The sequence below is a fragment of the Hemicordylus capensis genome, chromosome 6 (assembly GCF_027244095.1).
Source record: "Hemicordylus capensis ecotype Gifberg chromosome 6, rHemCap1.1.pri, whole genome shotgun sequence".
Taxonomy (NCBI): domain Eukaryota; kingdom Metazoa; phylum Chordata; class Lepidosauria; order Squamata; family Cordylidae; genus Hemicordylus; species Hemicordylus capensis.
In genome coordinates this window covers 75,912,976-75,930,155 of record NC_069662.1, presented here as the reverse complement: position 1 = coordinate 75,930,155, position 17,180 = coordinate 75,912,976, and the positions used below count along the sequence as shown (strand labels likewise).

At 40.3% G+C, this 17,180-nt stretch overlaps 1 protein-coding gene across 19 annotated transcripts in view; it reads right to left on the bottom strand.

Moving 5' to 3' along the window:
- Positions 1-17,180, bottom strand: part of GRB10 (growth factor receptor bound protein 10) — a 228,294-nt gene that overhangs the window by 133,459 nt on the left and 77,655 nt on the right. For 18 of the 19 annotated variants that reach the window (XM_053260436.1, XM_053260443.1, XM_053260434.1 and 15 more), the window contains one exon: positions 13,289-13,379. The exons of the other annotated variant lie outside the window; for it this stretch is intronic. In XM_053260436.1, the coding sequence (XP_053116411.1) occupies positions 13,289-13,379 (91 nt within the window). The remainder of the gene's footprint in view (positions 1-13,288; positions 13,380-17,180) is intronic. 19 annotated transcript variants of the gene reach the window in all.

The following is a 17,180-nucleotide window of genomic DNA, read 5'->3' as shown; positions in this document are numbered from 1 at the left end:
ACATGACCGTTTCTATGCTGCTTCTATGTATTTTTATTCTTGTGTCTATGTGTTTTTATGCTTGTATTTTATAGTTGTTAAATTAGATTTGTTTTATATTTTTAGCTTAACATTTTAATTGTCATTTTTATTGTATGTTTTTAACTTTTGTAAATCGCCTTGGGGTTGTTTTTAATGAAAGGCAGTATAGAAATTGCTTTTTTAAATGTAAAAGGTTCTGTCTGAGAGGGGGCTGACGAGGGGTTCTCTCTATAATTAGCATATGCATTAACAAGTGATTGTTTCGCATTATGGCATTCCTGCTCAAACCAGTACTGTGAGCCAGATACTTGAGAGGTGGGTTTCTTTGAGCAAGATATTATTAAAGCAAGTTGGAGGGCCTGAAAAAGGTTGCTATAATGTTCTAGAATATTACTCTCTGGATCATTTAAAATAAGTAAGGAACAAATTTGGAGGCAACTGTCAGATTTTAAGACAATTGCAGAGTTATCCAGTTTAGACCACCTAAGGCATAGGGGGCCAGTTTCAGATATTAACTCAGGGTATGTTATTGACTCTGTTAACAAGTGTATCAAAAGGTCTGAAAGCTCCATTGGCAGATGGTCACTATCTGACTGAATATCCATTTTGAATTTATCTAAAAAACTATATATATTTCGAGAGTCCGCAATATGGTCAGGGGTAGTCATTTTGTTCCCTACCCCAAAAGAGAATTCTCCCTGACAGTTATAAAGTTTCATATCAAAAAGGAAAGGGTATCATAGAGGTATAGAAGTTCCTCTCTACCAGACCTTGACACATTTTATTTGAATCTAGCAATCGGACCCAGATTTAGGAGCCTAACAATGGACTCTTGAAACTGGACTTAGTGACAGAGGGTGGGGGAGGGCAGATATGCTTCCACTTTACAAGTAACCTACTTTTAAGAGAAAAAAGGCTGTGTGGGACAAATATAGATTGTATTAAACAACTCTGCTTCTGAATACCCTACTTTAGGCATCACAGGTGCCTAAAGGTGCCATGGCTCTTTAGTGTCTGGAATTAGTCAAGCTCCACTCTATACTTAAAGTGCAGGGGGAGAAAGGGGCTCCTTTCCTATGTTAATTTTGCTGAACTTTTCACATTCTAATGCTAAGATCTACACTCTCAGTCTAATTGTCTTGCACCTTGGTAGAGATGCAGTAGGTAACAAGCCCTATCATGTGCCCTAATTTGGTTGTCAAAAAAATAGTTGCGATATTGCAAATTAAATTTTCTGCTATTTAAGCGACTTAAAATTGCATCAGTTTTACATAGTATATCCCTTCCTCATTTAATCCCCCAGGTTGTACTCAAAGATTCATGTGCATCATACAATAGGTATTTTTGTGTTTTTGAAAGCAATTCTTTCACTATTTTGGTAGTTACTACTCCCCATTAAACATCTCATTAAATTGTGGGCAGTCACATCATGTTCAGACCCAGGTCAGGCAAGGCAAGTAGTTAGAGGCAGAAGCTCTTAGGAGAGCTGTTGCACAAGCAAGAAGCAGACTGGGGACTTTTTTTTATAGCTAGTAGGGGCCTTGCCCTTTCTTGAACTTTTAAGGGCAGCCTTCCCCTCAAGGAAATGGATAGGCTGGTTTGCCCCTTCTCCCGAGCAGGCTCATCAGGGAGTTATTAGCACATGGCTTCATGCTGCGGGGTAAATGTTGAGCGAAGCCACGTCGAATCACACTCATGGCATTGAGGGAAGCAGCCCCTCCCCCTCTGCTCTCAGGTTTTGTTTTTACAGGTTCACATGGCAGGCGTCCGTGTTTTCCTTCTAACCAATGTGGGGGAGGGTTGAGATTACTAAAGAGCTACATCTGCATTTCAAAGAGAGTGTCCCTCTTATCATGCTAATGATTCTACAGCAATGCCTCTCCCATTTTCAGAAAAAGTAGCTTAAAACCAGCATTTTAAAAATGCAGAAATACCTTGAGATAAGCTAGAATTTGCAAGACAAAGCCCAAGTTGTGTGTGGAGTGGGTCCAAGGATCTTGAAGGGACTTCAAGGTAAATTTGGCTGGTGTGTGAACGCACACACTCTCTCCTGAAGGAGATTTGGGATAGAAGCCCTGTATGTAAATCCTCCTAGCGAGAGAGCCTGAGAAGCCAAGCATATGTTCCCTTTGCAGAACTGGAACTTGGTCCTGGCCTGCTGTTGCCTCTGCTCCTGGAGACTTGAAGACAATGGAGAAGACTCAAGGGAAAGGGCCCAAACCCCACTAGGGGTGCTGGGTCCCCAGAGCATCAAGATTTCTCCAAGGGAGCAGTCAAATCTGACTCGTCAAATTCCAATGTCTCTGGACTACCCCTGCTAACTTGGCAAAGAGGCACCTTTTAACGTGGTGATTCTCTTTATTTAGCAGGGGGAGATTAACTGGCCCTATCGACCCCCAGCACAGTACCGCCAATGACTATTGCTGGTGTCTGTCTTATGTTTCTTTTTAGATTGTGAGCCCTTTGGGGACAGGGATCCATCTTATTTATTTATTATTTCTCTGTGTAAACTGCCCCGAGCCATTTTTGGAAGGGTGGTATAGAAATCAAATGAATGAATGAATGAGTACTGCCATCAGAGGTGGGGATTCAGGCTGGGGCAGACTCCCCACCTACTTGGACTCACTCTCCTCAGGGTCAGTGTCTAGGCAAACCCCAACCGATCACAGTACACGTAGCAAAGGCAGTGTTTAACTACTGTGCCCACAATATCTCAGAAAACATTGTCACCAGAAGAAACTGCAATTCTGCTCACCCAACAATGGTGAGAATGCCACCCCTTTCCTACATCCTGTCCCCCATCAGCAAAGCATGGGGCAAGATGCAGCTTGGCACACTGGCCATGTGACATGACTGTATCCAGTTTGCAAGACAGCCACAATCAGGATGGGAGGAAGAAGGAAGCTTCTTCTTCTGATGCCAGGCTATTCCTGATGCAGAGGAAAAAACATCAAAAAGGTAGTAAAGGGGAAGAGGCCATTCCTCCATCACTGCATCAATAAAATTTAGACTCACTCAGGGCTGTGATATAATGAGATTAAACCAAATGTCCGCCAATGCAGCTACCAGCAACACTAAGAGGGGTGAATGAACCAGCTAGCTGGGAACAGAGGACCTAGATGGAAGAGTCAAGCAAGCATGCTCGTGCAGATACTTGTTAAGGCTGTTCCGGATAGAAGATATGACACATTTCTGAGGAAGATTGTTTTCGAAACTGGCGAAGATAACCTAGGATGCCTGTTGAACATTCATATTTGCCAAATGTTCCATCTTTGCCATCATTGTAAATGCTGGTTTTATGAATGGTTTGGCATACAGTTTCATACAAAGTGTATGTTTACATATATGTTTGTGTCATATACATTGAACTACAACTTCCAGCATACCCAGCCACAAAAAAATTGTGGTTCAGCAACATCTGGAGGGCCACAGTTTGGGGATTCCTGTTCTAGACTGTTTCACGGATTTGTTGTTTCCTGAGTTGTAAAATGTAGGCAACACAAAAAACCTCCAACACTTATGTGAAGACAATCCCATCAAATGTGTTTATTTTTTTTTAAACAGAAAAATTTAAATCCCTAAAAACCTTTGGTTTAAGACAGGCCATATTGAATGTGGGTCATGTTTTATTATACCAATTTTTTTTTAATAGGGACTCATGTGAGTCATTAATTTTACCTTTCATTAAGGATATACCAGGCAAAGAATGAATGAATGAATGAAAATTTTATATATATATATATATATATATATATATATATATATATATATATATATATATATAATTTCTCCTGTCAGACTATCAAGCCAATCTTACTTATAACATGGCTATGTTCTGTTTCATAACAATGAATATACAGCAACACCCAATGACTAATGTAATGGAATAATTTACTACGTCACTGTATATTCATAAAATTATGTTGTTGCTATATTGTTGCACAGGTATGACACTGTGTTCTTTTTTTATGCTTCTGTACTGGTCAAAGACTGTAATAAAGTTTATCCACCCTTTGGTTTAAGAAAAAACTCAAGTAAAGTCCCACCTTTACTCATAGTCTACCAAGCATAAGAATTCATACCAACACCTTCACTTCCCACTCATAACACACTTCAAACATTCTTGTACATTATTCTGCCTATAAAAATCAGTCTCTGTACAGCCAACTTGGCTATCCTCTTTCACAACCACATTAACTGCACCAAAAATGGGTGTACCTATAAGTATACATATTTTGCAGCAATCATTTGGTCTATAAAGGAGATTAAAGGAAAGGTTGTGCCATCGACTCAGTATCGACTCCTGGCGACCACAGAGCCATGTAGTTTTCTTGGTACAATACAGGAGTGGTTTACCATTGCTTACTGAAGGTTTATTTGTTGAATTTTTGAGTTCATCTATTTTGGGGCAGTTAATGTGGATGTGAAATAGAAAGGCAACATCTGGCTACAAAGAGCCTAATTTGTCTGATCATCACTTGCAGCCACACATTACTGAACAGAACACATTGCTTATCCTTTAACAGCGTTGCTAGAATGGTAGAATTAAGATATAGAAACAGCACTGTATTACTTGTTAAATGGCTTTTTATGTGCTAGATTAAATGGAATTGTTACCTCAGAGACAGTCCCACGCAAGAAACCTCAAGTACCTTTCAATGCAGTATGACTACACAGAAACTAAATTTAATGTATGCCATGATAAACCAAAAACAGTAGGTGGCACTGCTTGCTTTGAAAGTTATATTTACTATTCATGTTATTCTCAAGATCCAAGACTATATTCTTCAAGTGTACTGTAATTCAGTACTTAATAACTAAATATCAAAGTGTGTGTTAAACAGGCCAATAAAAGTAATAATCTCAAAAGAAAGCTTCTGTTCCAGAAGTAGATGACAGAAGCTTTACATAATAAATGCAATGTTTTCAGAAATGAGAAGAACTAAAGTTTGCATACTTATTGAAATGTTTTGCAAGCTGGCAAATACAGTAAGCAAAGTGTAAAAACCACAATACTGGTTTTCAGTTTTAAGAACAATTTGAGCTAAACCTTATTTTTTGGATTACAACATGAGCAGTTGTACTCAGCAGTACAGTGAATCCAGTCAAATATTTTCATTTATAGCAAAATGTGAAGGTTGCTTGACCCAGTTCACAAATACTTTCATCAATTTCTTACAGGCAATGGAGAAGATTCCAACTGCTTCTCAATTTCCTTACCTAGGTACCACATACATGTATTGTGGACATATTAATTCTGTTCACAAGTTATATTCAATGTGCATACAACTGTGGATAAGCCCTACTGTGTCAGATGCAAAGGGTGCAGGAATATGTATAGATCACTGCATTGCCCTTTGAAATACATAACCTTGAATTGATCAGGTTATACGGAATTTCAAAAGAGAAAAATGATTATATTTATACAAGTATGTGCCCTTGTTCAACGTGATGCTCATGTTTTGTACTCAGATACTGGCAGCCAAATACAAACATATACACAGATATCTGGGATGCAGAAACAACACATAAAGAAGTTTATGAGACAACAGACCTATGAAAAATGATTTTGCAAACTAGAGACAAACCAACCAGAACTAGACTCTGAAGATACTGCTTATCAAAAACATTGTTTATACTGTATATGTTAAATGATTTTGGTTTAATACTTTTGACATCTTCAGAGAGATACAGACAACCTCACAGTTGTACAGACCACTGACTGTCTAAAGCTCTATATCTGATTTTTACTTTACATAATCCTAAAGCATATGGATCTAAAGCATTATGAATCTAGTGTTTTATGCATTTATTCATGTAACTAAAGACTAAAATAATCCATAATACTATGTGTGCATCAATAGATTACTTTAGAAGGATTTTTGTTTTCCCAGGTGAGAAAATCTATTTTTCCCTGGGTGTTCACCCAATAATAGCCGTCCTAGGTAAGATTAGATGAGATTTATTATGGTCCAAGACCAAAAGAGCTCTCCTAGGTAATCTTGCTAACTTGAGACTTTTTCTCTATTAGCATATTTATTAACATTTACATCTTGCAGAATGTAATCGTTATCTGGTGCAGTTTCCAATGACTTGCCCCTTATCCCACCCGACTACTTCTGTTGTTCTCACTGCCTACTTTACTATAAATTTCTCCTCGAACATAATACAGCTACTAGACCTGTCAATGCCAAAATCTGTACATATGTAGCCAATATGGAATCAAGAAATTTTGGAACACCCAGAGTGGAACTGAAACATGATAAGCAGTTATGCAGAAGTAACTCCATTTTACAAGAACAGGCACTTGTGGATCCTTATTTTTAGGGTTATATGGATGTACTTGAGGGGAGGGGGGCAGAAATTTGCACCAAGGTAACCCAAATGCTATTGTGTACAAAACTGAATGGATTATGCAACCTCTATTAAACATGCAAATTTCCATTATTTCCCTTGTTGTGTGTACTTTTATTTTGCAGATCTTACTATTTTACATACCATAATCTATTCAGCTTCTGCTAGCCAAGGTTGGCTAAAGGTAAAGACGTTGTATACATCACTTTAACCCCCAGAAATGGAATTCAGCAACTTCTTTGGGCTAGTTCAAATGATACAATCCAACTGGCCACCAGTCACATGAGGACAAGAGTGTTCACACTCTTCTTCCTCCATCCACTATGCCATTTCATCCTCTCATAGTTATGGGGAAGATGTACAAACACCCCTAACTGCACACTTAGCTACTTTAAAGTAGCATTTAAATGTGCAATTACAGGTCATTTAGCTGGTCTGCCACCATGCGACTACATCAAAATGGAACAGAGCTTCAAGTGTGGGGGAGGGAAGATGTACACAAAATGTTCCTCATCACATGCCTGGATGTTAAGAATCATCTAAACCAGCCCATGCCTTTTAAAAATTTCACCAGGCATTATGCACATGCTGTTCACCAGGCATTACCCTGCTAACCTGGCAAAGAGGCACCTTTTAACATGATGATTCTCTATTTAGCAGGGGGAGAGTAACTGGCCCTATCCACCCCCAGCACAGTACCTCCAATGACTGTTGCTGGTGTCTGTCTTATGTTTCTTTTTAGATTGTGAGCCCTTTGGGGACAGGGATCCATCTTATTTATTTATTTGTTATTTCTGTGTAAACCACCTTGAGCCATTTTTGGAAGGGCAGTATAGAAATCGAATAAATAACTTGTGGGATTTTTTTTTTTAAATGTGAAAGGTGGAATTCAAAAGAATTCCTACTTCCTACCCATCATCCTACTGTGAACTTCCTATTGAGAATAGGGATGTGCAAGGTCCAGTGAGCAGATGGTTCAGCGACGGGGGGCGTTACCTTTAAGGAGCAGGGAGGGTGCTCTTCTGCCTTGTAGCATTTCCCCCACCAGTGCTATGCCCAAAATTGCTGCGTGGGACGGCAGCATACATTCTTGCCACCCCAGCACACCAGCCCAAAGTGGCTGGTGTGCATGCATGCCATGTACACACACACCGGCCACTTCTGGTGTGACACTGACTGGGGCGGCAATGGGGTACGGTGCCACCCTGCACAGTAATCTGGGGCACAGCACTGGGGGAGGGTAACAGCACCTTCCCTGCTCCTTAAAAGGTAAACACACACGCCCCGCCGAACCATCTGCCCACTGGACTGGTTCAGCAGTCCGTAAAAGGACCACTGAACCAGTTCATGCACATTCCTAATTGAGAAGAGTAGTTGGGATCCGCATTGTGTTTATGTCAATTTCCTAATTATTTCTATACAAAGGGTAGCCAATGCAGCATTTTGGGCTGCAGCTGTGAAAGTCAAATTGCATGAGCCTCCTACCATGATTTTTTTTTTTAAGTTTACATAATTTTCAAAGATACAGCTTTCATTATTGTTTGATATCCCATTCAAAGTAAGTTGAAGTTACTTTCTCCATTGAAACTGAATGGTCCATACTGTTTTCAGCTGCTTTCATAATTTAAGTTTAAAACATCTTACAGTGCAATCTTATGCATGTCTACTCAGAAGTAAGTCCCATTGGGATTACCGAGACTTACTCCCAGTTTATATACAGAACTACAGCCTTAGACAGGTGGGGCTCTTCATACAAGTTAGTCTCCATTTATGCTTTTAATTTCTATTCACTAGGTTATGAAATGAGTAGCATAGTTCAACTAGTTGAAGTTGAACTGAGTAGTGCAGAAATTTACAACACATTAAAAAGTTACTTGGTTGCTAATATTAAAAAGGATTTCTGAAGCAGCTTCCTAAGGAAGCTCCCACTATGAAGTTAGTGTCCTGTCACACTTAAGGTTAATGGTTTAAGCTTTATTTCCATTCTGCTGATAGCCAAGTTTCATTACTCATCTATATTGATACTTCCAAGGTCTCCTAGAAAATAAGCTTCTAGGAAACTGGGCTAATATGTTGAAAAGGATATTTTTACACCAGCTCTGTCTGAGCTAAACAGCTTAACCTGAGTTAGCTATAATAGCATTGGCCAATTCTTTACCAAAAGAACCCCCTCTTTCGATTACCAAGCAAAACAAACCCAACAACCATTTTAAATTCTAAACACTTCTTGCAGAGCATCCCCAATTAATTAAGCATTTAGTTCTGCATTGGTTAAATCATCCATATCCTATTACAATCAGAACATTATTATGTGCAATGAGTTAGTTTAAAGTTCGTCACTGTTTCTGGCTGATATTTGGAGTTGTTTGCCATCCCAGTGATTTTAATGCAGAGGTCCAGGTCTCATCATCTCAAACCCTGCTCACAGTCCCATCACTGACTGAGTTTCAGTTGGTGGGGACAAGAGAATGTCCTCCCAGAAGATGGAATGTCCTCCCAGAAGAACTTCACCATGCTCCCTCCCTTAGGGTTTTTAAATAAGTTCTCAAAACCCACCTGCTTAAAGAGGATGTTAAAATCTTTTAATTATTGGGTTTTTATTTTTAATTGGGTTCATTTCAGTTGATTTTATTCTATGTTGTGTTTTATATTTTATATTACTTTTACTGTTGTGAGCCACCCCAAGCACTATTGTACTAGAGGGGCAGGATAGAAATATTTTTAATTAAATAAATAAGTATAGGTTCAATGTACATTTTGTTTTTGATCAAATTGAGTTGAGCCTGGTCACTGATGGTTCATAAGCTTTGCTGCTCCCACACCATCACTTGGATTCTTGTCCAGGTCCATTGGAGGTTTTATGGCACAACAGCTAGGCCATGTTGCACAAAAATGTTCAATATGTTATAAGCAGTTGTCTCAATTTCTTTTCTAAGCCAACACAGCTTCCTTCTTTTAGTCAACAATCAAGTCTCATCAAGTCTCACTGTCTTAAAAGGAGGAAAAACAGATGTGAGAGTATGAGAGAGAGAATAGATGAAGACACTGGGTCTACATAGTAATGTAGACTCAGTGTCTTCAACTGAGCAAGGGCCATATTTTGCATGGAGATCAGGTAGCAGAGTTCGCAGGAAAAAATGGCAAACATTAATTTTTAAAAAAAATCCAAACAGACATGAACAGGACACACACTCCAGCAAAACTTTGAGGCCTTTCTCATGATTGCATGAGAGAGATCGAGGGAAGAGAGCAAAAGCTTGCCTTCCCCGCAGATGATCCTCATGTTGTTGCTGGGCACACAAATTGCATGCCCAGACAATCCGATGCTGCCTCAGACAGTTGCGGAGCTGTGGTCATAAGGACACGTCATCCCAGACCCTGGACATCCCACAATGCAACGTGCGAGTACACAAGTTGCTTTGTGGGGATCCCCCCCCAGTGAAGGATGGGCACCTGTCAGTGTTCCAGCACTGGATGAAAACAGCCGACACTGACACATGGTCAAGTAAATGGGGTTAAGGGAGTGCTCATTCCCTTTAACTGCTCGCCTTCTTAGCAGGGTTTGCAGCTGAGATGCCGCCAGGAGCCCCGTGGCTTCCGGTGGTTCCCACGGGCAGCCAAGCCTGGGCTTAGCTGCTCATGAGAACAGCTTCATTAACTTTTAAAAGCAACACTGCAAGGTAAACACCTTGGGGTGGGGGGGAGGTGTTTTTCCTCCTTCAGCAAGTATCATTGCAGAGCCTTATGTACAAATCATAGCCAAGCAGGAGACAAGTGTACAAAATGAAATTAATTTAATCACACACTACTGTCTCCCCTTTTGTCTGTTCATTAGCAAGACAGACAAGAAATAAAGGATATATGATCTTATTGTTGATCAGCAATGCGGAATAAGCCATCAAATATTGCAAGTCACAATCTCACAATTCACACGCAATTTGCATGTCTACCCTTTGGCAGTCAGTGACATAAGCTGCTTCTCTAAGGGAGGTACCTCAGCATCACTAAATGCTGCATACACCTTGTTGATCTAGAACATCTACACAACACAGCTCTGCTCCTGCATTACCTTATAGCCAAAGATGTTTATCACACTCGGGAATATTGGGAGTGTGTGGGTAGACTAACAAAGAAAGGGGTGCACACTACCTGAAATAGTTTCATATATTGATATTCTTCTTCCACACACCCTCTTTTAAATGAAATATTGCTCCTGCTAGGCTCAAGTATGAAAGACCACTACTGTCAGTGACAATTTGCTAATCCAGCAGCTGAAGGCACCATTGGAAACAGAGGTATCTTGAATTTGACTGGTGCCAGCAGCAGCATAACTACTGATGAAGTCTCTCAGACTGGACAGAGTGGATATTTATCACACCCTTTCTAATCTCAATCCTGGATATTCCACTCCATTTTAACTCCTAACTGTGTGAGTGTGAATATTTTTGCATTTCTAAAACACAACTGTTGTTGCATTTTTCTTTTCTCTCACCAAGTGTGCTGCAGAAATTCACTCTATATTTATTGTGCTATCAGAACAATTGTGATAAATTATGGAATATACGAGAGCCAGCATGGTATAGTGGTTAGAGTGCTGGACTAGAACCGGGGAAACCCAAGTTCAAATCCCCATTCAGCCATGAAACTCGCTGGGTGACTCTGGGCCAGTCACTTCTCTCTCAGCCTAACCTACTTCACAGGGTTGTTGTGAAAGAGAAACTCAAGTATGCAGTACACCACTCTGGGCTCCTTGGAGGAAGAGCGGGATATAAATGCAACAACAACAACAACAACATGGCTAATTCATGTTTGGCCAAAGACTAGCCTGGTATAAACTAGGTCTATGTGAGTGAGTTTCAGAGGTAGGGAGGAGCTTAGTGGAAGAACTCTACTTACTCCTTTGAAGAAGGAAGATGAGAAGTTTGTTTTGTTTACACACTGGAGGTGAGTACTTATTCCCAATAGCAAGAGGTAGTAAGTTTGGATCATTGTGATACCAAGGATCACAAGCTAAGTGTACACCTTTAGTCAGAGCAGAGGAGAACTAGAGTGTTTGACTGCATTTAATTCAGCACTGGTAAGCTGAGCAGAACATATTCTAGCAAGACTTTACAAAAATTGCATACGACCTTACTACAAAAGTTTAAGTATGAGATGATTCAGCTCCAGATTCAAAACAATGACTGGCTTGCAACTGAACACCACATATATTAGAGATCTGAAGTCATGAGTTGCATTATGCTAAACCCAGAGTTATTAAGCATTATAGCCAGTGGTCTGGCACTGGTCGTGAGTCAAAACAGCATTGCATAAGATTTCCCCCACAGACCTTTCAAATAGTGCCAGTGAAGCCAGCACAGTGCCTTGTAGTGCTACAGCAGGGTTCCTGGTTCCCTGTGCCAACCAATATTTGGGTGTGAGGTTATGCCCTGCCCATGCTCTTTAATTGCAGGTTTATGCCAGGCAGGCACTCTGTGTCACTATGTCTGAAGTGGGGCTTTATACAGTACATGTGAGGTGGGCTGCCTAACTGCACTCAGTTACCAGAAAAAAGGAAGTAGGGAGAGAAGAGAACTGTTTTGCCTGGCAGAATTTGCCTTCCCATCTCATGCAGTCAGCTGCACGAGGAACTACTACATGTAAGAGCTATAGGAAAAACCTTGATCTATTGTCTGGAACTGTGAAAAAGTGTGATGCAGTGCAATCTATTTTCTATCAGGGCTTACCCCTTCTCACCCCCCACAAGGCCCTCTAGATGTTTCTCCAACTGGTGCACAGGTCAGGCCAAAGAGTAGCATATGGCAAATGTCTAAACATTTAGGCCATTGTCTACAAGCGACACCTGAATCAATGTTTGCATTTCCCACATCTGTAATTTCAATGTAAGACCTTCACAAGCCAAGATGTGCAATCAATTTTAAAATGGCCCAATTGCACTGTCTGTTCAGCATTAATAGTTACATATATACAGAAAGATCCTGAGGGAAGCTCAAAAGGAGCTTTTAAAAAACTCCATCAACAATGCAAACATTAGAAGAGGCTGCAGTACAAATGTTAGGAGAAACGTTTTAAGATGATAAATATGAGAAATCTAAAGGCCAGTGTTCAAATAGTGCTCACTAAACATTAAATTGGGAGATGTTTTTATGCCATGTGATACAACATTCTTATACAAGTATATGTAAGCACTTGCTATTTAGCTATTTAAAAAATGAAGACACAAATCTAGAGTTCACAGGTAGCAGAGGAGGGATACATATTGTGTATCTATCCTTGGAATACTCAAGTGTAAATTTGATGAATCAATTGTAACTTTGAGTAGATATAAAAGTAGATAGCTGTGTATGCAAACTAGTTGCCTACATACTCAAGACAAGTAAAGGTGTTTGCATTGTATCCTAACTCCATTTGTATAGGTTTTGTTGGCAACAAACATAAAATAGGGGAACGATCACTGAGAATTATTTGGCCCCCAGATTACAAACTACCAATTTCTAAACAGATCGCAGAAAGAGTTACTACACACCAATTTGCTTTGGTGTGCCACAAGTTGGGGAAGAGCATGGCTTTAGCTCTCAAAACATATTCTAACTACTGACTTTTGTTGTTTTCAGATTCCCCATCACCACAGCATGCCTTCTGCAGCCAGAGGTCTTTTTTTTTCTTTTAATCAGACATGATCTAAGTATGCATGACATCTCCATTTTATAAAGACTATTACTAACTGCACTACAGACTTTTTCAAGTTCAGCAACATTATTCTCTTCTTACCACTGCTTACAACTTAAGATCCAGTTGAAATAAAAGTTCTGGTGAACATAAGAGCTTGTCTACTACTCTAACCTTTTAGTTGATATTTGGATATTTTATTTCTAAAAGATCAACACAGCTCCTGCATCTTTTGTCTTCTTACCTTGGTGACTTAATGAGATGCGACTTGATTGTTCTTGGAATCCAGGTTCCACCAGATCCCGCCGAGTGTGTGTTGTCTGATCTACACTGTCCTATAACAAGCACAAAAACAGCAGAAAATTTTGTTCAGCACTTATGTGAACATGCCTTGTCCCTCAAGTTAGGATAACTGCTCTCCAGTTCAAACATAAAGCAATAACTGCCAATATGAGTGTTGCAAAGTCGTCACAACAGTCAAAAGTTAGGAATTATTACATGAGTTATGAACCATTTTCAGTTACCCAAAAGGTCTTCTCATATTGGTGTACATTTTAAAATATTAACTATTCTGTCCCAAAGCTGAAAGTTGGTTGCAATTCTAAATACAAACTTGCACTATTATTAGCCATCAAAATGATCTAACACAGTGGTTCTCAAACTGGGCTTTAGATGTGGCCAAAAACCACAGAACACAGATGACAGCCACAGAACACACACACCTCATACAAGCAGATGGAGCAAATTGGTTGCTCAGTGACCACATGGAAGCTGCTGCTAACCTCATTTGAGAAACCATGATTTAGAGCAAAAACAAAAAACAGAACCCAAAACATTCAAAACTTCCTTAGAAGTTTTGCTTAATTTTCACACATGCTCTCCCACAAGCTTTCACACAAGCTACAAAGTCTAGTCTTGCCAAGTGGCATAGCAGGCATCACTTGTTTCAGGAAGCAGAAGAATTTCTCTAGCAGCAGGAGATTTAAATGACTGATCCACAAACCACTTGAGCAGATGTATGCAGCAAAGCCAACATGATTTCCACAGAACAGAGCTAGTTTAAAAGCCATTGTGGCCAATCCCTACTAAGCAATAGCCTCAGCTTATCATCTGTAAAGAGATGCACAACAGAATTACGAATGCAGCCTAGTGAATGGTCATACATACATAGTTCCAATGAGAGATATAAATCCAACAGGATTTAGGCACAAGACTGCAGCCTAATACATTTTTCTATCAGGGGCTCCAAGTCCCACCATCATTTGTGGCTAGTAGGCCAGTGGTGTCCCTAGAGCTGGGGTAGGCAACGTATGGCTCTCTCTCCACATTGCAAGGTGGAGAGATAAGGAGGTTAGATACTTAGGAATTAAATTTTCTAAGAACACTGTTGCCAGAACAGCCCATTTTGGGGTGGCAGTCAGCACCCCTCTATGTGATTTGGAACTGTGGGCTCACAGCCTCCATCTTGGATACCTGAGCTCATGGGATTGTGAACTTTGCACATGCCCATGTTTGGCAAACTATGTAATATGGTCGCTTAGCACAAGCACATATGGGGCAATGCTACCCAAGGTCAGAATAACAAGACTCTTTCAAAAAAGAAGGAAAGCTAGTGAAGTAGACCCCAGGTCAAGGAGACCTTCAAAAGGGAAACTGTTAAATCCCTTCTTGCAAAAGAGAAGTAGCTTCATTAATCAGATAAGCATGACGCATTCACACCCCACCATCAACATGCTAATGATTTGGCAAGGACCAGAAGTGAAGTCATTAAAATTAAAAAGAACCATCTCTCTCCACCTGGAGAAACCTTGGTTGGTAGATAAGCTTTAAGTTCACCCATTCAAACCCTTCATGTACACTTCACGCAAGTCATTTCAGTCTTTTGTTCAGTGGGTTTACACCCAAGTTGATGAATTCATGCAAACATGAATTCCTTTGTTCCACCTCAAGGTAGAGCCAAAGGGGGTCTCCACCAAATTGCGAGCGGAGATGGATAAATTGGCATCATATCTCCATTTTGCCAAATCTATTGCTATTAAGATGAAAGAATATAATATTCTGGTTATAAGTGTGTATATTCCACCACAGAAATTGCATGCTAGTATTAAGGAGATTTGGGAAGTCCTTAAACATTATATTGATAACCTCTTGGCGCAATTCCCAAATTTTTATTGTATAACTGGAAGTGATTTTAATGCTAGAATGGGGACAAATGATGTTTGTTTGTATACAACTTGCCCAAGTCATCCTCCAGAAAAAGATTGCCCACCGCCATTACAAAGACGGCAGTCTAAAGACCAGGTTTGCAACCTAGCGGGTCTGTATTTGGCTCATACAAGGAACGTACTAGATATGTTTGGGCTAAATGGAACGATGGATAAGAATTCAGTGGGTGAGTTTACCTGCTGGTCTGGGCTAAGAGCGAGTGTTCTGGACTATGTATTTGTATCATGAAATGTGCTTAAGTCTCTGATTCAATTTAGCATCAAGGGACGAATGGATAGTGACCATCTCCTGCTGTCTTAGAGAAACCAGGAGTTCACCTTAAGGAGGTTCCCTAGTTTGACCATTGTGAAGGTTCCCGGTTAATAAGAGCCAATTGGTCTCCCCGGATAGAAAAGTAAATCAAAGATATTTTGGCAGCAGATGACTCCTTACATCTATCTCTATACACTTATTTTGGCAGAGCCCCCAAATGCAGGCATCCTTACCCACTATCAAACCCTTGTCCAGAAGATTCAGCATTGTTTGGCCCAGGCTGCTAAAATGGACTCCAATAGAGGATGCTAATCCCATAGCTGGTTTGATCGTGATTGTATTCTAGCCCAAAAAGTTCTGGTTACAAAATTTAAACTCTGTCACCGCCAATGCAGATGCGGTGACAGCCCAAGAAATTTTAGATTGGAAGAAGCGGTAGAAAACATTGATAAGGTGGGGAAGAGAACTGCAACAAAGGAAGCCTGGGAACGGTTGTATGCTGCCTCCAGAATGAAAGATTCGAGAACATTCTGGAGGATCATGTCGGCCAGTCCCAAAGGGAGCTCCCTTAAGTTGGGAAGTTGTATTTCGGCAGACACTTAGGTGACATACTTTAAGACTCTATATCTGGCCAACTGTATTAGGGGGTACAATGACATTTGGATGCGCTTCCCAATAGGCCTCCGGTCACCTCTCAAGAAATTGCTAGTTTAGTGGCCCAACTAAAACCAGGCAAGGCACCTGGAATGGACCTGATCCCTGAGGAGTTATTAAAAGAAGATCTTGATTGGTGGGCCGCAGTTTTGGCAAATCTCTTCTCCTATATTGATCGGGTAGATTGTATACCAGAAGAATGGAACACAGCTGTTATTGTCCCTATTCATAAGAATGGTCAGCACTCCAATCCATCTAATTTTGCCCAGTAAGCTTGCTGAGCATAATTAGCAAAGTGTATACTAGACATCTTTGTAACAAGCTTATTGATTGGGCAGAGAAAGATAACTTCCTTAGAAACGAACAGGTTGGCTTTTGAGCTGGTCGATCTACATTGGATCAGACCCTGGTTCTAAGACACTTAGCGGAAAAATATATCAACAATTCCTCCTCCTTATATGTGGCATTTATTGATTTCAAAGCTGCTTTTGATTCTATACCTAGATCTCGACTCTGGAGCAAATTGGCCAATACCTCCATAGACCCACGATTACTCTTCCTCATCCGTATGCTATACGAAAACACCTCACTGAGTGAGAGTAAAGTGTAATAATAAAGGCCACCTGTCTGAACCTGTTGCTATGTAGAAGCGGGTTAAGCAAGGATGTATTCTAGCTCCCTTTCTGTTCAATGTTTACATTAATTTTTTAATCACCCTCTTACTGTTCTGGGTGGCAGTATCAAGTCAGTGTGCACACATCACACTAACAAACACACACAGATATATACACTGAAAGAGTGTGCAAAGATTAGCTGCCCCCCACCCAACATTCTGCACCAGGGAGAGCTGCCACTGCGCCACTCCCATCCTCCTCCCATCCACCGTTTCATTCTAATACAGATGTATATATTCCTTCTGATCGTGCTATAATGCAGTAACTCTAACTTCCATGGTCCCCCGCTCCTTTTAAAGTTGTAGCTCAGTTGTATTGTTGAGTAATGCT